Consider the following 26,356-nt stretch of genomic DNA (forward strand, 5'->3'; position numbering starts at 1 on the left):
CTGCCTGTTTAGCTGTCGAAGGACCACATTTCCAGCAGTCACCATGAGGTAAGAGTTTAGTTTCTTATACTGTATTACAAAGATTTACATGTGTAAGCAGCGGTCAGGCGGGCCACAGGTGTGGGGGAAATCGGCTGGCCTAGGCTTAGAAATGTGCAAGCAAACAGGTTTCATACGGAAAATCCTGCAGTTACATCCGGCTGCGTTTGCTATTTCTGAAGACGAAACAAGTGATGTTTGTCTGTTATTCAAAGGGCAACAGATGTTCAAAGTCATGTGTCACTCATGTTCGAAAATAATTAAAACTGTTACAAGTCATAATTTTTTAATAATTTGTGCTCCATAACAACTTTCAGAGTTTATTCTCTATCGTCAGGTGATAAAATAGTGACATTTAATCGTTGCTCCATTTGATACAAAATTCTTTTCAAAGAATATTATACTATTTCTTCAAAGAGCTATCTATGTGCATTATGAATTTATTACAGCTATCAACTATTGTGTGTGTGTGTGATATATCTCAGTAATACGTAGTTGCTGCCAAATATTTTTAAATACTGATTTACAACGTCTTAACATTCTCCTCTGACAGACGAATCACCATCAACAATTCATTTTCAACGTCTTAAATTTCCCCTCCAATGGACGGATCACCATCAACAGAGTCATATTCCCTATGGGAATCAACATCTATATCATCTGATGGCCAAGCAGGCATCAATTTTTAGTAATGAGACAAAGTCTCTTAGTGCATTGGCACTGTCGGTGGCTCCAGTTAGCCTACACAGTGGCCTCCACGGTATGCACTAGCCAGCGTATTGGTAGGTGTGCTAGGTACCAACTGATGAGCCCACCCTAGCACACAAGGGCGAAACGCTGGCAACCAAGAATGAGCTAGCTGGAAAATTTATAATGTCCAATAACGGACCATTTATATTGGTATTATATTCCCTCACTCCAACACTGCAGAGAGGTTTGGAATCTAATACAGGCTTTTGGCATGCAGTCTCTTGATTAGAAATTGTATACTGCCACGTTCCCTATCCTGCTGGCAAACATTCTGATGGTTCTAAAATTTCTAAAATATTCACTTTTATCCCTTCTGGATGTGTGTGTGTGTAAAACTGTGAAGAATTCTGTATATATGATACTTCATGTGCCATGTATACGTAATGCAACCACTGATTTTTGATGGTTACATAGCCAAAGTTCCACCAGGTGCTCTTGAAATCTGATATTAAATCATCTCCCATTTTGTTCGATGTAAAAATATTCACAGTATTTTTTACCAGTCTGTTTGAATTTATCTGGTGTAATGACTACGTGTGGTAGAATCAGATGATGCCAAGTTGGGGACAGAAGGCCAGCGCCTCAACCATCTGAGCCACTCAGCCCAGCATTTACTGAGCTAGGGACTGAACAGATGCCCTGAGACTAGAAATAAGATTAGGTATTTTATACTGGAATGAACGGGTTGAGCGAAGAGGTTACACTCCACATTCATGATAGCAGCACTGGAATTTGAGGTACACATTTCCCAAAGAGCAATTTCTGAAGACCTAACCTACGGCACGTATTCTCAAATATTAATTCTTAAAAGAATTTGTATTTATGTGTCAACTTTTTCAATACAACTTAGACTAAACACTAAAACAGGGTTGAATTTAGTCATATAAAGATAAAAATTAAAAAATAAATTATGAAGCTTGCTCGTAACCATACACATGCTAGATAGAATACGCAAAGTTTTTTTTTTTACAATATGCAATAATAATAATAATTAGGGCTCCGATTTCTGGCATATTTTGATACCAATAACTCTTACAAATTCATGTTAAATTCAACACATTTACAGGATTTGTGAACACAAACTATCAATGGCACCATATGCCCTTAGTCCATATGAACAATGCAGAGAGGTTTGGAATCTAATCCAAGCTTCTGGCATGCAATCTAGTGATAAGAAATTGTTAATCACCACTTCCCCCCACCTTGCTGGCGAACCTTCTGATGGTGAATATTTTCCCCTACCAACACATCAACTTATCAAAGATATAAATGCATATTTTACTTTACCAAGTCATATTTGACTCCCCCCCTCCTCCAAAATGGTACAAAAGCATATTCTTGGACATATTAAAATTGTTTTTCTTATTTCCAAAGTATTATTCCCAAGTTTTATGCTGCTTATGCCAACTGATTTTGTTTGTTTTTGGTTAGAAATATTTTGTTGCTAAATGACATTTGAAGGCAACGGATTTCACAAGCAGGAAGTCGTCTAAACAGAAAGGACGAAAGAATGCCCGGTTTATGGTTGATCTTCTAGTTAACTTCCTTCAGCTTACCCCTGTTATTTCTGAGGTCGCTGGAGCCATCCAGGTTTATTTTGGTTTTGGATGGGGTTTAAAACTAGATCTCCTTCCCGACACCACGTGATTTTTGAAATGAAAATGACAGGGATTTGAAACTCAGCCTTCCGGGCGGGAAGCCAGCAATTAAGCCACTGAGTTAATCACACTCTCCCAGTGGTTGGTTTAAGTAATTTTTGGAAAAAATATTTAATTTCTTTTGTGTGGTACTTCAAGTTTTCTTTTTACATCATATTTCAATAATTTTTAGGTAAGTGCATACAAATTTGCAGTTATTAGGTCATAGACATCCTGACCTGAATAACAACAACAACAATAATATTTTTTTAATGTTCTTTGTATCTTCAATTACTTATGGTCTTGATACACAGGAATTCTACAACTTTGCCCAGATAATTGTTGGTTTAACAATTTAGAGAGCCTTCTGACAATTACTTTGCATTCAACTCCTTGGATGCCAATAACAATTGCACTAACACCCAAAAATGTTGCAAGAAGAACCAATCCAGGCTTCATTTAATTTGATATAATTCCTTTTGCATATGTTAGATGGCATACTGGTGTGTTTTACCAAGCAAGAGACATGCCTGAGCTTGCTACCTTGGCCACTTAGAAAGTTTGTTTTAAATATATATATATATATATTTTTTTTTCAGAGGGTGTGACAGCTGACTGACCTGACTGACATATAGCATGGCCTGGTCCAGCTTTGCTGTTGGCCTCAAGAAACCAGAAATAAATGCAGGTTGATATACAGAAGGAAAATAATAGCAGCCATGTTTCTCATGGGAGAAATGCAAGCCCTTCATTGCCAATTGTTGTTAAACACTTCCCAACAGGTAAGCAAGACTGTGTAGTTTCCTCCACTTACAAAACCACAAAACAGGCTTTTACTACGTTTGTGCGTTGCCAAAATGGATTGCATTCAGAAAATATTTCACGGCATTCATATGGATTTTAAAAAAATCTATACATTGAGATATAATGCATTGTTTCATTCACACCCTGTCGTTGGTACGTTTACTTTTATCATAGTCAATTTTTAAAAATAAATTAGCCAATTCTTTTATAGATTACTAAGGAACACAGCCAGATAACTGAAATTTAAAATTTCTATTAATATTTATCTGTTCTATAATTAGAGTATATTTCTGAAACATTTCGTTCCATGTCAAGTTTGGATTATCAACAAGAAAAATAAATTTCAGAAGTAGAAAAAAAAAGTGTACTTTTTACCTAATTTGACGCCAAATACGCTTAGAGTTTTGGAAAACCGACAACTGCGAAAAAACACACAGCATTTTTAGAGAAATGGGTTTGGTACTTTTAGCACAAAACTGGCAAGTATCAAATGGCAATCAAAGAGTGAAACAACTGATCGCTCTGAGATCTGATACTGCAATCTCTAGTAGAAATGAACACCAAATCACAATTACTGAACCGAATACTGGATAAGATACTTCTTTCGGACCCAAGCTGGAGACATTCTACACGCCTCCAGCTGAAGAGATCAAATTCATCACACAAATGCTGTTACATTTCTGGACGAATTCCTCGTAACAGGTAGTTGAAGGAGTATTACCAAAACTCCAAACAGCTCATAACGCCTGTCTCCAGGCATTCAGCACTCAAAGAGCCCAAGCCTTCACAAACAAGACATGAGAGAGACTGGAAGCAAAAAGAACAATCTCATATCAATTCACAATCAGAACTTTTTTTTTTGTAGCGACAAAACTGAAGAAGATTCGAATACAATCATGAACTTACTAGCTACGAGAATAATTCAAGTTCACTTCGTATAACTATTTTTGTTTTGAGACAATAAAAGTGTACAAAATCACTTCCAATTATTGTTATTATTCCGACTGTAGCACCGTCATTGAAGTTGAAATGTAGGTATAGCCTATTTTTTTTTCCTTTTTTTCTTCAATATTATTATTTTCATTATTATATTTTCAGAGAAGTCCATCGCTTAGTTTGTTTAGGCCACGGCAAAACCTTGAACACTTTCGGTCATTGCTAAGTATTATGTAGTTTTAATATAAACAAACAAATCCTGGCACAGAATTCAAAGTAGACAAACAAATTAAAAAATTAATTATTTATATATATATAATAATGACTGAAGCTCTGCACAACACAATATAACTCCCTTCAAAATGCTGCTAGAGTCAAGCCTAGGCCTGTGAACAGAGAGGGATAACATAGAATTAGACATCGGTAGACAGAGTACACATGTTGTAAATCACACTTGTACTGGATGGCCAAAATAAAACTGGCCCGGAGAAGATTTGTAAGACTGATGCGGAACTGACCCTGGTTAACGAACAGGAGAACTGCCCATCACAGGAAGTGCTGGAAACCGTGATTTCGATGCACCAATTGGTTGCTGTCACCTGTCAGCACATATGCATCTCCTGCATGTTCAACACACGAAGGTTCGTCTGGAAGCTATAACGCATGCACAACAGTAACTAAACAGGTCGTTTTTTAAATTTTATAATGTTTCGACACGGCGATCTGTCTAATTTCCACTTGCGCAGATGAACGGCGTTGAGATTTCGTCCGAGTTTCCTTCAGATAAGACAAGAGTTTGAGGGATGTTGCACCATTCAACAAATTGTAAAATACATTAAAATTATAAGAAGAGCGGTTTCAACTCCCTTGGAGTCATCATCAGTTCCTGTTGAAAATTTTTTTTTTGCCATGGGCTTTACGTCGCGCCGACACAGATAGGTCTTATGGCGACGATGGGATAGGAAAGGCCTAGGAGTTGGAAGGAAGCGGCCGTGGCCTTAATTAAGGTACAGCCCCAGCATTTGCCTGGTGTGAAAATGGGAAACCACGGAAAACCATTTTCAGGGCTGCCGATAGTGGGATTCGAACCTACTATCTCCCGGATGCAAGCTCACTGTTGAAAATTAATTCAGGGGGAATCCAATAACAATCATCATAATAAGAAAATTTAAAGGTGACAGCCTGGAAAAACATCACTCGAACTATGTTTCCTGGTGTTCGAACTCAAATTCATAGCATTTGTAGATGATATTACATTGACAGCCGATTCAGAGCACAAAATGACTAGGATGCTCGGTATACTAAACAACACGTTCGAGAAGTTCAGGCTAAAAATAAACACAAAGAAAACTAAAATGATAAGTCGTTCAAAAGAAGAAGACTGAATTGAAAACAAACATTAAATTACGCTTTGAAAAAATAGATCAGGTTAAAGAATTTTGTTATCTGGATAGTGTTATTACCAATGATAATCAGTGCCTGACAGAAGTCAAAAGAAGAATTGCTATGGCAAAACAAGTGTTTCAAAGCAGGAAAAATCTATTGTTAATAATAAGCACATAGGAATTGAAACCAGGAAGAAATTTGTTAAAACCTTTGTTTGGAGTGTGCTAACTTACGGTTGTGCGACCTGGACTTTGGGAAAACAACACAATCAATATTAGAAGCTGCAGAAATGTGGTTCTGGAGAAGACTGACAGGGACGAGTTGCACAGAAAAGAAGACTAATATCGAAATCTTGAATGACGTTAATGAGAAACGGACCTTAATTTATTCAACAGAGTGGAGGAAAGTTAAATTTCTTGGACACTCCTACGACTGACACCTTTCTCCAGAATGTCTTCGAAGGCAAGGTCCTAGGGAAGAAGTGGAGAGAAAGAGCGTGTCAGTGATACCTTAGGAACAAAATCACTCAGCAGGGTTTTGCTTCCTATGTCACGATGAAAAGAACTGCTGAAGACCGTGGGATGTCGCTGCAGCGACAAGGCTTAGCCTTTAGATAATGGATGGACGGTTTTTATTTGCTATGGAGCCCGTTTCATGCCATTTTGTCACTAGGTTTTGCACTGAACACTTAGCTGCCAAAAAATACTTCCAGTCTTAACTCTTGAGCAAACAGTTCTGCACAGGTTTTCCACTTATAGTGCTTTGCATAGCACTCGACAATGAACACGCGCTGTTTTATTGCGAGCACCATTCTGTGTTGCCTTCAACTGGTCTCCTGTCACTCACTCATACGTAATGACTAGGGCCCGGATTTATATGCACTAAAAAACCTGAAAATATGCATGCAAATATGCACTAAAAAGTTACAATATATGCACGGAAAATAAGGAAATATGCTCTTAAAAACATGCAATTTTATTCACTTACCTATTTACAGGTATCATTTATTGCAAAAAGAAGCATCACAATAGGTAACTAGTAGTCTTTCAATGTTTTCTGGAGACAAACTATGTCTGTTGTCCGTCAAAATGAGTTTATAGGCTGAAAATGATCGTTCTACATCAACTGACGTAATTGGACAGTACTTATACATGGGCACCAACGTTTCGGAGCATACATCTGGCAAGGATACCCTAGTTCCACTCAAGTATTGACTAATTAACTTAATCTTCTTCAGTCCTGGGTTCGAATTCAACACCTTTTCTAACTTGCATTTAATCTTCTCTCCAATTTCGCCTGGAGCGTAATTCAACGAAGATGCAGCTTTTTCAACGAGATCAAGTGATTCATGGAGGGGAGTACCAGAAGATTCTAAGCTCTCAATGGCTTTCGGAAGTTTAGAAAAATGTGCATGAATGAAATTCACATCTTGATAAACAGTAGCGGTTTCAAACACACCTTTTGCATCACGGACACACGCAATATGTTCATCTTCAAGTTTTGTAACCACTTCTTTCACTTCATTAAAATGTTCCTGATAAAATGATACTGCAGATAACCATGTCCCCCACCTAGTCAGGACAGGTTCAGGTGGCAAAGGAACTTCAGGTAGACAATCTTTGTAGAGCTGGACACGAGCTGGTGCTTTCAGAAACAGTTTCTTCCCACATCCAATTAAATTGTTAACAGCTGGAAACTGTGCGCGTATTTCTTCTGCAATGCGGTGTAATCCGTGCGCTAAACAGGTTACGTGTATGAGTTTTGGATAAAATACTTGGAGGGCCTTTGCTGCTTACAACATATACGAAGCTGCATCTGTGAGCAGTACAAGCACTTTACAACAATTAGTCTCAATTTCAGATGGCCACAATAGTCGCAGAGAATCATTTACAAATCTTGCCATTGTGCTATGGTTGGTTTTCTCTAGTACTTTACAAGCAAGAAGATGTGGCTTACCGGGTTCGTCTGGATGTAATTTACCAACCACGAAATTTGCTATGTAACGGCCACACGAATCCGTTGTCTCATCCACCGAGATCCAGACACAGTTCCTTCCGATATTAGAACTGATCAATTCCAGGGTAGATTCATATAGCAGAGGTAGGTAATTTTTCCTAAGAGTTGATTCATCTGGTATTTTTTGATTTACGCAATATTTCTCGAGAAATGATCGCAGAACTGGATTGTTTAATTTATTCCATGGAATGTTGCTGCATAGGAAAGCCCTGCAAAGATCATTTGAAAATGTATTAAGACTACAGGACTTGGGCTTTACCTGTGTAAGAAGTAGTTGTTGTGGTGTGCTGTTCTTCTCCTCCTTTGCTTTAATATGTGCAGTTATTTTTGAATGCTGTTCAAGCTAAAATTTATTTTCACATTTCACTTCCTTTGAGCAAACTTGACAGTACACGATGACACCATCTGTTGAATAGTCCCTATTACCCGACACTCACTTATTTAGTAAATCTCTTCTGCTGCTCTTTTCCTTAGGCATTTTTTAAGAACTAACACTTTTAGAAATGAGATGCAGGGCATTAAAATGGAACGCAACTAGTGAACTGAAGATACTACTGTCCTGACCAAGTGCCCAGCCCCCTGAGACTATTATCTGCTGTGGTAGAGAAAGGAATTCAGGGAAGTCCAAGCCTGCCTACCCACACCTAAGCTGTCTGTTGCCTTTGTCAGTTGTGAAAGTAAAGTGCCGTTACACAGACAGTCGAAAATACCAACTAGCGAGGGATGCACATAAAATAGGCAACTAGCTAGCGATGTACAAAACAGATTTATTTTAGTAGTTCTTGTAATTATCCTTAAATTCAGACATTATATACCGGAATATGCTGTTACGTCTAGAATATGCACTAACCCTCAAAATATGTCAAAATATGCAATTGCATATGCGCATATGCATTTTTAAAAAATCCGGGCCCTAGTAATGACACAGCGACGTACTGGGGAGTTGCACACGCACAGACATGCGACAGCAACCGACTGGTGCATCGAAAGCATGGTTTCCAGCATTTCCTGTGATGGGCAGTTCTCCTGTTCATTAACAAGGGTCAATTCCACGTCAGTCTTATAAATATTTTGTGGGCCAGTTTTCTTGCCCACCCTGTAGAAAGGAACACTCAACAGCAAAAATGCAATGACAGGTCAGTATGTGAAAAGGGAGAAATAGAAAACTTGAAAGGACAATCTCCACATCTTCATACGCTATCATTTTTGAATAGAGGGATTCTCTCCTCGTCAAATCCCAGTTCTACATCCATTTCTTCCTACCCTGCCAAACAAATTCATATCTGCTTCCTACATTTTCCTGTGTTTATCTGCTTTCTTCTTAGCCTACACCTCTCACTTCAAGAATGAAGATCTGGCAAGATGACCCCCTCTCATTGAGCGTTGAAGCCTGCCCTCCTGCTGAAGGTGGGATGCGCAAGTAAACCTGTCAGTTGCTGAGAAAAAATGGGTGCAGAAGAACTGGGGCTAGCGAGGTGAGATCCCATCTATTTAACTGTTTTCTTTCTACAGCGAGTATAATTTAAGACTTCGTAGTGGAGCACAGAGACACAGGAGCGCAGAGAAGCAGCGACAGCGAGTAGAGTGCCCACAATGGCAAGCGGGTGTAATCGTCTCAAAGAAGCGCTTGATTATGCCTATAAGAAACCAAACGAGGCTGAACTCACCAGCTATATACAATACATGCTCAGGACAAATAAATAAATAAATAGTAAATGAAAGTGAACTCGTCAGTGAATGAGTCTGGTAAGCTCGTAAACGTAATTCTCTTGCATTACATGGCGACGAAAGTCACCATACTACGAAAAACGTAAAATTAAGTAACTTCCTCAATTCTGCCAAAAGTTGAAGGGGTAAAGGGCCCGGAAAAGTTTCAAATTGAGAGTCTTGAATAGCTCTATGAAACTTAAGAAAAATAAGAAAACAGAAAAAACAGCCTAGTCGCATGTTTATCGCGGCTTACGTCAGAAGACGCGATCCTCCAAATATCCCTAGAGAAAGAAATCACACGAGGCGAGGTCAGGGGAACGGGCTGGCCATGGAACGTCACCCCGCAAGGAGATGAGACGTCCTAGGAACATTTCTCTGAGGAGACCCATTGAAGTGTGTGAAGTGGCACCATCCTGCTGGAACCACACAGCAGGATTCCCTAAATCGGTGTCGGCTGCAGGAAGTTGCGTAACAGCTGTACGTAACAATCCAATGTTACTGTTCTGTCCTCTTCAAAAAAGTAAGGGCCTACAATTCCGAAATCAGCGACAGTGCACCAAACAGTAACACGCTTGCTGTCGAGAGGTCGCTCATGGAGCTGTTGAGGATTGGTTGCGGACCAGTATGGAAAATTTTGTTTATTAACGTAGCCTGACAAATAAAAGTGCGCTTTATCACTTGCCAGGACACTGGTGTCAGCTGCTACAGCTTCCAGGATAGTCTCACAACACGCTCTGCGGTTGGCCCAATCATGTTCGAGTTTCTGAACACTCAACATTTTGTAAGAATGGAACTTCATGTCTGCGTGTAAAATCCTCCTTATGGTGTGATCCGAGAGTCCCATAGCATGTGAATGCCTATGCACCGAACATTGAGGAGATTGTGTAACGGCGTCTCACTGCACAGGCGATATCTGGTGTTTGGACGTTATGAGGCCTGACAGGCGGCTTCATTTTCACACTTGAACCATTTTTTCTCGAACTGTTCACTGTTCCTGCTTGGAACTTCCCCATGTCAAACTAAGCCAAAGTGTCTGCAAAACAAATGCTGTGTTGTGGTAAAAGAGTCTGCATTTTTTACACAAGTCTCAATTACAAAACCTCGGTGCACTACACACCTTGCTAGCGAGTGGCTGGCCGACTGACTACCCCAGATGAGACGATGCACGTGTTCTCCAAGGCCAAGGCCAAGACCGCGCGCACCAGGATAATAATACCTGTTTGCAAGCTGTGCCCAATCTACTGTATGTGTCATAAATGGCAAACCCTGTTCTTTTAAAATGCGCAACAAAATTCTGAATAGCTTGCTGCGTTGCAGAGTTATTTAAGTCTGAAATTCGTCAGGTATTTCTGCTGCACCCTGTATATAATTATCATTATTCAAAATGGTGGTGTATCTTGACCACTATTTTGCTGTTTCCCTGATAATTTTCAAACACATGAATATTTTCCTGTATTTCTTTTTTAAATTATGATTAGTAATGAGATAATTACAACTTGTACTAGAATCTGTGAAGTTCATGAAGTATACCTATTTTTTTTCATAAAGTTATTTTCAAGTAGTCATTTTTTTCATTATTTTTGATCTGAAAAATGTTTTTTAAACTTAACCAATGAAGCTAGCTTAATAATTCTAGTACATCTTATTCTTCTCTATGAAATAGACATGCATGCAAAATTTCATCTTAATATCTTATTAACTTTCAGAGTTATCAGGGAAACGGTTCTGTGAAACAAAAGTTACGGGAAACGCGCAACAAACTTATCGATAAAGGGCCTGCTTGGGTGACAGGGCTTCGCCTTTTTAGTCATAACTCTGAAAGTATTGGAGATATTAAGAAATAAATTTAAATATCACATTTTTAGTCTGTCAAAGGTGTTTGACCCCCCCTTAAGTGAAACAATGCATTTACTCACATTAGCGCTCATAGTGGTAGAAAAAGGCAAACTGCTAATCTAATCGACCGGATAACGATGATTAGGACTTACCAGTACTACACCACTCGCAAACGAGTTGTTGCACGTAACATTTTGATGGTACTGCAGAACCGGAAAACAGTCTACGGAATTTCCGAAGGCACTATCTGACTGGTTTCTCTTTCTTGTGCAAATAACACTTGACCAGATATATTCTCTGCACTGTAGTTACTTAACCAATGCAATAATAACCTCAAACCACACCTTAAAAGTCCAATAGTTACTAGCAAACTGTGCTGCATTAGCTGTCAAGACTTATGTCAAGCTGGACACAAGCCGTATGGCGCTCCCTTGGGGATTCCCGCGGACTGTGAGCAGAAGAGTGAAGTCTTGAATTGTACTCCCTGTATTTCTCCCTCATCACACAATGACCTGAAATTGTGTTTTGCCTATTATGTGCTCCTCTTGTTCTTATCCTTCTATACATGACAAGATTTGCAGTTGTTTCTTCTGCTTCATTACCTTCTCTTTCTACAAGTCAGAGAGAGAGGGAAATAAGAAAGGAACACACATATAATAGGATGAACACAATGGCAGGTCAATGCGGGAAGAGGGAGCAACAGAAATATAAGCCGAGGGTAAACATGGAAACACAACAGGACAACTGCACATCTTCATACACTGCCGTCTTCAAATCAATTCCGGTTCTCTTCTCAGTCCCCAACGAGCTCGTTTCTGCTTCCCAGCTTCATGAGGAGGCTGGACATCAACGCGCATTGACGGTCCATCTTGACAGATCTTCAATCTCGATGTGCGACAAGTGTAGGATAAGAAGGAAGCTGGGTAGGAACAGGGAAAGGGAAGAAACATAAGACAAAGATAAATACAGGTAGTAAAGGAACAGAAATAAAGGACAAACACAAAAGAAAAGGATCCAATGGGTAGAGGCACGATTTTTTCGCATTAATTTATGTTTTACATATTATCCACTTCATTCCGTATCAATACTGTAATCAAGTTAACTAATGAAAAAGGTTCCACCTGTTCGATACTTTCCTTTTTTATTATTTAGCCTTTTTTTTGGTCATTAAACCTTACAGTACATGTTTCGATTGCTTAGCAATCATCAGCTGTTTCACATAATGCTTAGGTACAAAATAGCATAAAACAATTCCATAATTAAGATTTAAAATTATGTTAGTAAGGAAAAATTAGGTGGTGGGGAAGCAGTTGTTATTTAAAGATTAAAAACTTATACAAATTTAAAAAAACTATTTTTTGACATAAAAAGTCTTTGGTTTCATTCTATGTCACTGCACTGGTTATTTATTAAATTCGACGTTTTTTTTTAGCACGATGCTCTTGCAAACTTGTCTTGTTTGTAAAATGTTCCTTCTTTTGCTAGACCTTTCTTGTTTGTATCTCGTTACTGTCCGGTGGAGAAGATTATGTTTATTGTTGGTCGAATTATTCAAGTTTCGTTAAGTTGGATAATTTGGAGTATGACCTGTAACCGGGAGAAAAAAATGCGTCTGTTAATTAAAAATTACCTGGGGGTGTGTTGTTTGCATTTTAAATAAATTGTAACTGTAAACATGATGATTGCTAAGCAATTGAAACATGTACTCTAAGTTTTAATGACAAAAATTTAGCTGAAGGCTAAATAATAAAAAAGGAAAGTATCGATCAGGTGGAACCTTTTTCATCAGTTAACTTGATTAATTTATGTTCACGAAAAGGAATCAATTTCTCGCGAAATAGAACTTACCCCATCACTTTAACCCTTTCCTAAAATTATTCATAAAAAGGTTAATTCGTGACATTTGTGAATTATTTATGTGAAAAATAGATAAATAAAGTGAAGCAATATTGATAATCATTCATTATTCCTTACATAAGCTTGATTAGAACTAAAATATCGTCCCTATTCGGGCAAAAGGTCGTATCTCACAATGCTCTTCCTACCCGTTATTTTCCTTAAGAAGGGTCACGCCTCCCAGCCACATATGGATATGCAGTCCATCGGAACAATTTACATTGTGTTAATTTTCGTATGCTGATGTGTAAAAGAAAATGAACCTTAAGTACAATATACTGTACGAATGCGTACATAAGTCATGCAAACATACATTCCTAGAGTGCGGTATGATAAAGTTCATTTTCCTTCACACGTAAGCATTGGAAAATGAACACAACGAACATGGTTCTGATGAATTAAATATCCATACGTGACTGGGAGGCGTCACCAGTTTTAAGAAAAATAATGGATAGGAAGAGCATTTGGAAATGTGACCTTTTGCCCGAACAGTGACGATATAACTCTAATCAAGGTTACATAATAAATTATCCTTTCACCCTACACTCAGCTTTCACCCTGTATGGCCATACCATTAAGTGATATTATAGAATATTAATATGAAGAGATGCTTATTTCGAAATGAGAAATCCTTATTCTGTCTTCTGTTTCCCTTCACACACGTGATAATGGAATACAATTTCAAGATTGTTATTTTCCATGAATTTCGCTGCACTTATCGCAAAATAAGTAAATTTCTCTTTAAACCGGTCTTGTCGCTTTAAATTGCTGTAATTTGCAAAAACAAAATCATTAATTTCTTAATCAGAATCATATGTTTCGTTATGATATCTAGAAATCGCTTCAAAATATTTTTTGTTGCATTTATCGTTAATGCGAAAAAAATCAGGCCTCTACCAATGGGATAGTAATATAAGCCCAGGAAAGGAACAAACGAGTGTCAAATCAAGTCAGAGAGAGAGAGAAAGTAAAAAAGAAGCACATACAAGGTGGTCGGAAACAACGTAAACCGGGTATATGAGTGTTAGAGGGTTGATCATACTGGAAATTAATTTGAAAAAAAAAAAAATCAATACCTTACACCGCTGTCATTTTATCAGCTGCTGAAGCCAGCCAATCCGATCGCTTCTCAGGCGAATTCGAATGGTCTTTGCGAGGCGCTGTTGCCAAATCTGCATGTGGTTTGAGAGCACCAATCAGGGGGAGGAAAAAAACCCCACCTTCGCCAAGGGGAGATTTGAACATGGACGTCCGCACTGAGAGGATCGCGCCACAGCAAGTACTCTATGGTGACACCAGTTGAAACGCACAGTGCGTTTGTGTTTCTTCTCGATATGGCTCTCAAGCCAGACATGTGGAGATTTAGCACCACCACCTCGCAAAGCCCACTGAATTTGCCCGCAGAGTGAACTGACTGGCTGACCACAGTGTGAAATACTGAATTATTTTCTTCAAATTATTTACCAGTATGACCAACACACAAAGGCTCATACGCCCGGTTCACGTTGTTCCCGACCGCCCTATTTAATAGGACGAACGCAATGGCTCCGTTGCTCCCTCTTCCCACTCTCACCTGCCACTGTGTTCGTCTTATTATGAACCTTCTCCTTCCACATTTGGTCAACATGTACAATCATTCGACCCAATTGTCCAGTACAAGGATTCATTGTGAAGATAAAGGGCAAGCCTAGTAAGAGAAGAAAATGTTATTTCATTACTAGACATTGGAGTTGTATGCAAATGCATATTTTCTTTGCCAATATGAAAACCTCCAAAACTGACAAAGAAGTGTGTCTGAAGGCAAAATAGGACAAATGATTAAGTTTAATAGTGCACATCTATTTCAGATTAGTGCATACATTTCAAATTTTGGATTTATTGTGCATGTTCTGACTTTTATCATGCATATTTTTTACAACATGTTATATAAGCAGTCTTCACGAAAACGTAAAGTAATTAATGCCGTGAACTCTTTCGGCAATGAAATGGTTCAAACGGAACTGCCACTTATCAAGACACACTTCCAAAATAATACCAGCTATAATCAGTCAATCAAGAAGCTAGAAACACGTGGGTTGTGTCTTGGTGATTTGCTGAAATTCTGGAGAATGCGAAGCATGAACTGGAAAGTACACCAGGAAGCCACGGATTTTGTCTGCAAACAAAATAGCATGATGGTCTACATCATGGTAACTATAAACAAATATTTGGCTGGTAATGATAATGTGGATCTACACTCGCTCCCAAATTCAAGTACTGTCCTGTCACATCCATAGATGGAGAGAGATTGTTCTCCGTATTGAAGCTAGTTTTGACAAATGCCACAGAAAACATGGACAAGACTGTTTTAGTGTCCTGGAAAGCAAATTATGGACAGGAAAAGTAGGGAGTGCAGTGTAAAATAAAAGAGCAATGTATATTTCTTCACTTTTTTTTTTACACGGTTTTCTTACAGCCGTACTGATTGATTTATCATGCGTATTAATTACCACACTACGTCTTAAGTGCACATATTACTTTAACAGTGAACACCGAGAGATTGATACGTCTCACAAATTCTGCAGGGATTGTTTGTACTGGTGGAACAATCGCTGCTGTAAGTAGTGTGATTTTTTTGTTTTTCATTCAGTTGTTTATTCACGATCGTGATTTCACGTGTTGGTGCGGGTGAATCATGCGAGTCTAGTAAAGGAATGTTGTGTTTGCATTTCATACAAGTATTTAATAGTGTGAAAATAAGTGCATCTTACTTAAATGCGTATTTCATCACTTTCTACAGCATAGTTACATGCTTATATTAGTGATGTGTATTCATTACTTTGATTCTTTTATTTTCCTTATTGCTACACGTTTTCAACATTGCACTAAGACATGGAATGTTTCCAGTAGTGCAAGAAGTGCGTTATCTGAAACCCGCGCCCAACTTCAGAAATGTTTTTGAGTCAACTCCAAAATATGCTTCCCCTTCCAATAATGACATGGAATTTGCCCTTTTTGACAGCAATTTATTCTAAAGTATATCATATTACACAATATAATTTACACATTACCTGTGATAAAAAATTCCTTGCAGCTTGTTTCACACCCAGCAGCTGCTTTTTTTGTGTGTAGGTTTTCTTGGAGTATCCTTCCCCCTGTGATGACATTTTCGTCTTCTGAACCGTAATAGATTCCAGTGTAGATGTGCGTAATGTAGGCCTGAACTCTGCCCGATTTTCCTCTCAACAATGAAAACTCGTTCTGTGGGAGGGTTACTGTCAGGTACACTCAATACTGCAAATAGAACATTACTTACGGTTTTATAGCGGAGAAGAGCTGAACAGAGCTCCCTCCTTCACCATTTCACAACGCTCACGGGAAGCGAAAGGAAGCGACGATCAAATAAGTATTGTTTAAAAGGATGGAACATTTGTTCTTTCCTTTTATTTTTCCGCCGAAAATTATTTTCTTCGCGACAATGTCTCTTTTCTGTAATAATTTCCCCTTGACCTTAATGCCGTAATCGTGAGGTGATATACATATCAGGTTTGCAACATTATTAATCATCATTGCACATTGGTCTAAAACAGTGTTTCTTTTACTGATGACTGTGCAAAGTGTTGTGCTGTATAAGCAATTCCTAAATCTCCAGCTATTTCCATTTTAGTATCATGTGGATTATTGTCCACTTCTCGTATAAATATTACTTTCTCGTCCAGCGTAACTTTTCCTCTTTACGTTCTCCATAACCGACTGACAGCAATGTACCATTTCTACTGATAGAGCCAGAGTTTTTATTATCCAGGATGGCAAATGACAGCCGTCTGTCTCGTTTAAATAACCTGACAGTTAAGTGTGTCCTATGTCCCGACAACATATCTTATGATCTTCCTACCTTTAGCTTCATGCCGCACAGTTACTTCCCATGACCTTTGCTATACCTGATATCCGCAGCTGAACTTGTGCTGTCAACAATGCCGAGTCTAATGGTCACATTTCTAACTCTTGTATTTTGTTAACATGAGGAAATCTGTATGTCTACAGCATTATTTGAACACTTCTCATGTGAAAATCAACTATATTCCACGAAGAGGTGTCTGGCTAGTAAACTTTCTCTTTCAGTTAAAGGCGCGTGGTCACTTCCTACGACCTTTGGTACACTGTATGTTATAAAATCTCATTGTAAACCGTACTGGATATCAGATTATAAAAAAATGTAATTGAAAACAATAAGTTAAACAACCTATCCAATACTCATCAATCCTTATATTTAGGAAACAATAATTACAACTGGTGTTAATAAGTTTGCTCAACGTCGTAAGCATCAGCCACAAAAAACTTAACCTAGTCCTAGGTTAGGGCCCCGAACCTAATGACCTCTAAGATCTAATGTTCACATTACTGAAGATCAATAATCATAAAACTAGTGTGTAAGCTCCTAACAATTTCAAATAATGACTGCAAGCCTCTGTGAATTTACTAAACGTTGCCACAATCCTCTATCTGCAACTGGTGCTGTGACTTCATTTAGTCCTACTACTCTTATCTTTAAATCGCCAGAAACTGAGTCTAACCATCGTCGTCTTGGTCTCCCTCTACTTCTCTTACCCTCCATAACAGTCCATTAATTTCCTAGGTAACCTATCCTCCATTCGCCTCACATGACCCCACCACTGAAGCCAGTTCATGCGTACAGCTTTACCCATGAAGTTCATTCCTAACTTAGCCTTTATCTCCTCATTTCGAGTACCCTTCTGCCATTGTTCCCACCTGTTTGTACTAGCAATCATTCTCGCTACTTTCATGTCTGTTACTTCTAACTTATGAATAAGATATCCTTAGTCCACCCAGCTTTCGCTCCCGTAAAGCAAAGTTGGTCTGAAAACAGATCGATGTAAAGACAGTTCCGTCTGGGAGCTGACTTCCTTCTTACAGAATACTGTCGATCGCAACTGCGAGCTCACTGCATTAGCTTTACTACACCTTGATTCAATCTCACTTACCATATTACCATCCTGGGAGAGCACACAACCTAAATACTTGAAATTATCGATCTGTTCTAGCTTTGTACCACCAATTTGACATATAATTCTGTTGAATTTCTTACCTACTGACATCAATTTAGTCTTTGAAAGACTAATTTTCATACCATACTCATTGCACCTCTTTTCAAGTTCCAAGATATTAAACTGCAGGCTTCCGGCACAATCTGCCATTAAGACCAAGTCGTCAGAATAGGCCAGAATGCTTACTACATTTTCACCTAACTGAATCCCTCCCAGCCATTTTATACCTCAGCAGATGATCCATGTAAACTACGAATGGCAAAGGTGAAAGATTACAGCCTTGACTAACCTCCGTAAGTACCCTGAACCAAGAACTCATTTTACCATCAATTCTCACTGAAGCCCAATTGTCAACATAAATGCCTTTGATTGATTTTAATAATCTACCTTTAATTCCATAGTTCCCCAGTATGATGAACATCTTTTTCCTCGGTACCCTGTCATATACTTTCTGTAGATCTATGAAATATAAACACAACTGCCTATTCCTCTCGTAGCATTTCTCAATTACTTGGCCCATACGGAAAATCTGATCCTGACAGCCCCTCTGTGGTCTGAAACCACACTGGTTTTCATCCAACTTCCTCTCAACGACTAATCACACCCTCCCTTCCAAGATGCCTGCGAATACTTTGCCTGGTATACTAATCAATGAGATACCTTGATAGTTGTTGCAATCCTTCCTGTTCCCTTGCTTATAGATAGGTGCAATTACTGCTTTTGTCCAATCTGAAGGTTCTTACCAACACTCCATGCTAATCTTACTACTCTATGGAGCCATTTCATCCCTGCCTTCCCACTATACATCACCATTTCAGGTCTAATTTCATCTATTCCTGCTGCTTTATGACTGTACCGGTTGGTACACCTACACGCCGCACATTTGAATTCTCCGCCTTAAAGTACTCCTCTACAGCTGAAACTCTGAACTTTAAACTGAATTAATTCAACCGTTTATCTGAAGATGTCACTGGGTTAATTTCAAATTGTGTTTGTTTACTAATTATCAAGAAGTGTGGACATTCTCTCACAGATGTCTCTACCAAAAAATATGATCATGCACCCTGGCGCGAAGTGAAGGAACTTTTCTTGGAGATATTTTGTATTCATAAGTTGTTGTCTTTACTAAATTTCGTTCTTTCGTTAGTGGGTTGGCAATATTAATCCTTTCTTTCTGCCTGTTTTGAATTTACACAATCAGTAATTTCTGTAATTACTTTCCCTCCAATCACAGGTTTCTTCTTCATTTTTGACTTGTAACTTTTAGCCGACCAATAAACGCATGTGGGTGTGTCTTAATCATTCTTGAAAAGTCTCCCCGAGAGTATAAAAACTGCTGATTTTCCGGGCTCTCCGCCACTCGTACGACCTCCATTCATCTTGATATTTTTGGAGCCATTTAATTAATCTGTTCCTTTTCCATGAAGGCCGAGTAGACTGGGTACTAGGTACCCCTGTTCATTTGTAAGTGTGCCTTGAGAGGCAGGCAATGCGAACGTTGTTGTGGCCTTTAATAGGCTTGGATGATTGAGAGCGGTCAGCTCTTTATGATATTTTGAAAGGTGCCTCTAGGAGGCTTGACACTACTAGGTGGGAGCAAGTGCTCCATGTAATGAGGGGTTTTCTGCCCTTTGGTAATTTGTGGTTGTGAGCTGAGAGCTCAGAGATTGTAAGAAGTGGGGCTTGAAGCCCAGATCATTAATTTGTCTCTAAATCCTTGCTTTTCTGATTATTGGATAACTGTTGACTTCTTGTACTCGTTAAGTTTTCTAATTCTATGTAAAAATTTGTTAAATTTTGTTGTCTATTGAAAATATAAACTTTATTTAAATTTTTAATTCCTCTTTCGGACTTGTAGCTAGACGCATTCCAGCCTGCACCTTCTTCACCTCTGCTGATCCACCAAAACACGGTAACAATGACAATGGAGTTTATTTACCATCCTTTTCAATTCCTCAAGCATAATTTCACCATAATTTTCCTCCTCCCCATGAGCTTGGCTGTTCGCAACACCACCAGGAAGATTTACTTTTATGTTGAGAAGAAGTTAAAAATATTCCCTCCTCCTCTCCAGTGATTCCCTGGGATTTATTATGAGTTCACCTCAATTACTCAAAACACTGTTCATTTCCTTTTTCCCCACTTCCTAAGATTCTTTATTACTGTCCAGAAAGGATTCCCTGCTGCTTGACCCTGCCTTTCCAGGTTATTACCAAAATCTTCCCACGACTTCTTTTTGGACTCGACGACTAGTTGTTTCGTTCTGTTTCTTTCATCTATGTACAAATCCCTGTCTGCCTCGGCCCTTGTTTGGAGCCATTTCTGATAAGCCTTCTTTTTAAGTTTACAAGCTGCTCTCACTTCTTCATTCCACCAAGATGTTCGCCTTTTCCCATCTTTACCCACAGCTGTTCCTAGGCTTTCCCTTGCTGTTTCTACTACAGCATCCCTGTATGCTACCCATTCACTTTCTATATCCTGAACCTGCTTACTGTCTACTGTTTGAAACTTCTCACTAATCATATCCATGTACTTCTGTCTAATTTCGTCCTGGAGATTTTCTACCCTTATTCGTTTGCTGACAGATTTCACTTTCTGTACCCTATGCCTTGAGATACTTAGTTCACTACAGATCAGATAGTGGTCTGCATCATAAAAAAATCCCAGTAAAACTCGTACATTCCCAATAAATTTCCTGAATTAGAAGTATGTTAAGATATAGACTATTATGGGTCTGGTACCCTTAGCCTCCCATGTGTAGCGGTGAATAGCCTTATGCTTGAAGAATGTATTCGTAACTGCTAAACCCATACTAGCGTAGAAGTCCAGCAAACGCTTCCCATTCCCATTAGCTTCCATATCTTCCCCACATTTACCAATCATCCTTTCGTATCCTTCAGTTCTATTTCCAACTCTTGCATTGAAATCGCCCATTAGCACTATTCTATCCTTACTGTTGACCCTGACCACGATGTCACTCAATGCTTCATAAAACTTGTCAACTTCATCATCATCTGCACCCTCACGTGGCGAATACACTGAGACAATTCTCGCCCTAATTCCACCAACTGCCAAATCTACCCATATCATTCGCTCATTTACGTGCCTAACAGAAGCTATGTTGTGTGCAATGGTATTCCTGATAAACAGCCTCACCCCATACTCTGCCCTTATCTCTTCATCGTTATCTCCCCTTAGCCGAATATCACTTACTCCTAGCACAGCTAGATGCATCCTCTTTGCTGAATCAGCCAGTTCTACTTTCTTCCATAAGCCCCATTAATATTGATAGCTCCCCATCAAATTCCATTTCATTTGCCAAGTTGTTTCCAAGGAGTCCCTCGCCTGTCAAATGGGAGTGGGACTCCGTTACTCTCTTAAGTCCGAGGTTTGCTTAATGTTGTGACTTCGGTAAATTCATGAAGCAGGATGCTACCCTACTTACACATAGTCCAAGTGAGGATCTCTCCTCTAACGGATTATGGACCACCAGTAGATTGTATAGTCCTAGCCGCCTGAGTACAAGTAGGGCCATGACTCAGAATATGTCCAAGATGCCCACTCCCATTCCATATCAACTAGTATCCCGACTCTCAGGACCACTTACTAGGCCACTCAGTCGTTGCCCATGGTTCACGAACTAGGTCGTGACTACAGTCACCTGCGCCATGAACCATCACCATGAACCACATGTGTATTATATGAGCTAATAATAAAGTAAATAAAATCATATTAGATTTCACATTGCTATCAGTCAATCACTAAAAATGTTTTACAATACTTCTAAAAATTGTTTTCGTTGAATGAAGTATAAGGTACATTGGAATAGTCACTAGTTAAATCTCATTCTACTGCATAGAAATAAGTAAGGTATGAAAAATCGCTTAATAGTTGGTTGACTAATGAACTAATTCACATCACAGAATTGTATCACGCCTGAAACTGCATAAGTATGTAGAGGCATATGTCCACATTTCCTTTAATAATAGGTTAAAGCCAATAATAGGTGTCCTTGAGTTTCTACTGGGAGTTCAACCAAGTCTTACAAGGGAACATAGGCAATGGTTAAGTCGCCGATCGCAATGAAACTTGAAAAACACATGATATCAGCATCAATTTTGGGTGCCAACATTCATTAGGGCGTTAACTAAATAGCCTAAAAGTTTTGCGCCGGGTAAAGAAAAATGATAACCTTAATGAGGCTGTAGAATATAAGAATCCATTATATTATCAAATTCTAGTATATTTGAAAATGCTTGAGAAGGATCACGAAAAAAGAATTGGAATTTCTCCTCCTACAGATAGCCCTACAACTTATTCCTCCTCAGTTGAAGCTATAGGTGACAGCAAGGAAGTTCTTGACACACCTATATCCCCCGCTCCCCCACCTCCTCAGGTGCAAGAGCAAGGAAGAACGCATCATCAATATTACACCCGGCGCAAAACTGTGAAAGAATGACAGGAGTTACTGTTCCAAAGGAAAGCAGGCTTAATAAGATTTGACAACTAGGAATTAGTTATATCTTCATCTACATTAATAATAAGAGCCGCACTGTGATATCAGGATTTCTTCATTTCAATAATTACTTATAAATTGTATAATTTTTAATTTATAAATTGATCTTTTTCATGAATTATTAAGAAAAGAATATTTATTAGGACAATTTCTCTATGGAATATTGTACAAGTGTTTCCTTGACGACTGCTTTCTATTGTAGAAATAATTTATATATTTTTTCTTGAGTTATTTGTTTGTTTTAATCTTGTCAATCTTATGTTAATTTTAAGGACACTTCCTCTAAAGCATTACTTTGTCAATTTTATACATTTTTCATCTAAACAGTGTTATGTGGCTGAAGATGTTGATAATATACGAAACATGTACCACTTTTGACCATTAAAAATTGCCTTAAGCAATCATTGTATCGACTAGGTGGAAAATAAATACTTAATTGTGAATTTCTTAAGCGCAATGTTGTTCAGCATGTCAAAAATTATTCTTCATCTTCAAGCAAATCACAGAAGTCACGGTGAAGTAGGTCCACTGAACTTTCGGGGCTGCAGCTTTATGATGCGACTGAGGGTGAGTGTTAAGCAGTCAACTGTTTTCAAGTAGGTTTTGACACTCACGGGGTGATGTCACACTGCGTGACATGGGCTGTAATAACGTAGATTGAAGCGTGGTCTTTGGCGTTGCATGTGCAATTTTAGATTTTAATTTTCAGGACTGGAGCGTCTTATACGTTGATTTAAAGATTTGACATACAGATCTGATCAGTCAGAGGAAAACGAAAAGGATATTGAATATAGCGAGCCAGCACTTGCATTGCCCACTGTTTGATTGTGACGTCACAGATGGTGGACGTACGGAACGTCCTCCAAATAGAGACTGTCACCTTCAAGACAGTAACTTATAAGATCTGAAAAACAAAATAAAAATAATGCAAATTCATGTTGTTATATGTATTGGCAGAAACAACGGAGAACACAAATGTTTGTTTAAAAAAAAAACGAGAGAGTTATCGGTATCAACGTATCAGACGCCCCAGCCGTGAAAGTTAAAACCTAAAATTGCACATGCAGTGCCAAAGACCACACTCAAATCTACGTTATTACGGCCCATGTCACGCAGTGTGACATCACCCTGCGAGTGTCAAAACCTATTTGAAAACAGTTGACTGCTTAACACTCACCCTCAATCGCATCATAAAGCTGCAGCCCCGAAAGTTCAGCAGATCTTCTTCACCGTGACTTCCGTGATTTGCTTGAAGATGAAAAATAATTTTTGACACGCTCAACAACATTGCGCTTAAGAAATCATCGTAAACATTTTCATAAGCATTTCACAAATAGTAAACTGACTAATACAATGTGGAAATTACAAAGGAGAGCTATGAGGAAGGCTGATAGAGTACGCAAAGTGTAGCAACGGTTCTGTTCGACAGCTAAGCAGGCGGGCAGGCGCGGGGAGAAGGGAAACGTGCGGTGTCGAACCAGAAGGAGAGGAGGAGGTGCAGAGGTGTGGCACAAGGCAGTGTGCCAGCTAAGCATTGGCCAGCAGGTATTCATCGCTGTTCGCGCGGAACTTGAAATGTCGCCAACTTTTAGGCCCCTTAGTTAACGCCCTAATCAATGTTGGCACCCAAAATTGATGCCGATATCATTTTTACGTGTACCTCAATGTGTTTTTCAAGTTTCATCGCGATCGGCGACTTGACCATTGCCAATGTTCCCTTGTTAGATGGAGAATGAAAAGCAATGAGCGTCTAATGAAGCCTTTTCTATGTTGCATGCTGCTTCTTTGTTATTTGTTGGACTCCGCATTTGCACTGGGACCAGTTTCTATGCATTTACTAAGTTAGAGATTTGACCTTTTCTGACCATGAAAATGCGCAGTATGTTTTAAATGGTGCTTCATTCTTTCCATAAATAGATTTCTGTACTGGAAAGGTATCCTAAATATAAGGATTGATAAGTATTGGAGAGGTGGTTTAACTTGTTGTTTTCAATTACAATTTTTATAATCTTCGTTACACTACTGCGTCACACCTCACCCCTCCGACATCTGCAGCTTAAGTCCCACTGCTGACAAAGCTGACTCTAACGCATCAAATTTCTGTTTCTGCTGCATTTTAAATAAAGGAAATGAACGAAAAAATGCGTTACATATAAGTGAGGTTTAATTAACATATTTTCAAGTTCTATTTTGCTGGGACCTACAAAAATTTATACATAAAACAGAATTACATAGAAGTGAGTTACATACAAATCATCTCAACTGTATATGCACTCTGTTCAAAAGTAACCGGACAGCCCTATGTAATGCGGAACTGAACCCTAGATGCCTCGAGAGGCGGACCCACCAGTATAAAAGGAGGTGGGGAATATTGTGTCAGTAGAGAAGCAGTAACAGCAGAATGGGTCAGTCAGAACAGCTCAATGACTTCGAACGTTGACTAATCATTGGATGTCACCTGAGTAACAAATCCATCTGGGACTTTTCAAACCATCTAAAACTGCTCAAGTCGACTACTGGTGATGTGAATGTGAAGTAGAAACGCGAGGGAACAATTGCAGCTAAACCAAAACCAGGCAGACCTCATTTAATGACTGATGGAGACCGTCGACCATTGTGGAGGGCAGTTGTAAAAAAATTGTGGGAAATCATTCATGAGTTCCACAGTGCTACTAGAGTCCAGCCAGTGAAATGACAGCCAATTGGGAGTTAAAAAGAATGGGGTACAATGGTCAGTTGCCACTCATATGTCAAACATTTTCGTGATCGATACTAAGCGACGTTTGAGGCGGTGTAAAGAGCAACGACACTGGACAGTGGATGACTGGAAAAATAGAGTGACTTGGAGTGCTCACGCTATACCCTTGGCAATCCAAAGGAAGGGTTTGGGTTTGGCGAATGCCTGAAAAATGTTAGCTACGATCATGTGTAGTGCCAACAATGAAGTACGGAGGAAGTGGTGTTCCTGTATGGGGGTGTTTTTCGAGGTTAGGGTGTGGTCACCTTATTACGCTTAAGAAAACCAGAAGGATATGAACATGTTTTAAACCATTGTGAACTGTGTACAGTAGAGGACCAGTTCGGAGACAATGACTGATTGTATCAACATGACATTGCACCCTCGCATAAAGCTACATTCGTGAGGCAATGATTTGTGGACAGTAAGTTTCCTGAAATGGACTGGCCTGCCCAGTGTCCCGACACCAACACAATGAACATCTTTGGGACGAGTTAAAATGTTGACTTCGCTCAAGACCCCAGCATTCAACATCACTACCTTCTCTGGTTTTAGCTCTTGAGAAAGAATGGGCTGCCATTCGTCCACAGACATTCAAACACCTCATTTAAAATATCTCCAGCAGAGTTAAAGCTATTATAAAGGCGAAGAGTGGACTCACCCCAAATTAATATCTAACAACAGGGAACGTGACACGGGTAAGATCTAAGAAGGAGAGGCCGGACACTATGCCCCCAGTTGGGGGACACTCAACAATAACCCATGTATAAAGGATTAGGTCAATACACTTTCATTTTTGAAAAAACTGAGTACTAATATCATAATGCAGGATCCTCTTTGGACCAAGTGGAGGTGATAGAACAATAAAGGGCGAATACATTTTACTTAAACAAGTCAGGTCCATAACCTAATAATTTCCGAGAAACTGATGAAACACCGATTCCAATGCAATGCATATATACTTGGAGAGTTACACCGCAGTTAACCGGAGCGGTGGCCGGGTGGTCACCGTACTTGTCTACGAACCTCGATGATGTGAGTTTGAGTC

The 26,356-nt window shown here is 39.1% G+C and overlaps 1 protein-coding gene across 3 annotated transcripts in view; it reads right to left on the reverse strand.

Moving 5' to 3' along the window:
* Positions 1-1,609: 1,609 nt before the first annotated feature.
* S6k (Ribosomal protein S6 kinase) overlaps positions 1,610-26,356 on the reverse strand; it is a 131,416-nt gene continuing 106,669 nt past the window's right edge. Inside the window, exon 12 of one of the 3 annotated variants that reach the window (XM_067156908.2) lies at positions 1,610-4,552. In XM_067156908.2, coding sequence (XP_067013009.1) covers position 4,552 — 1 coding nt within the window. In that variant the 3' untranslated portion in view covers positions 1,610-4,551. Of the gene's footprint in view, positions 4,553-12,246; positions 12,702-14,860; positions 15,166-26,356 lie in introns of those variants that run through there. The other 2 variants (XM_067156907.2, XM_067156909.2) reach the window with 2 other exon arrangements.

This window comes from Anabrus simplex, chromosome 13, assembly GCF_040414725.1.
Source record: "Anabrus simplex isolate iqAnaSimp1 chromosome 13, ASM4041472v1, whole genome shotgun sequence".
Taxonomy (NCBI): domain Eukaryota; kingdom Metazoa; phylum Arthropoda; class Insecta; order Orthoptera; family Tettigoniidae; genus Anabrus; species Anabrus simplex.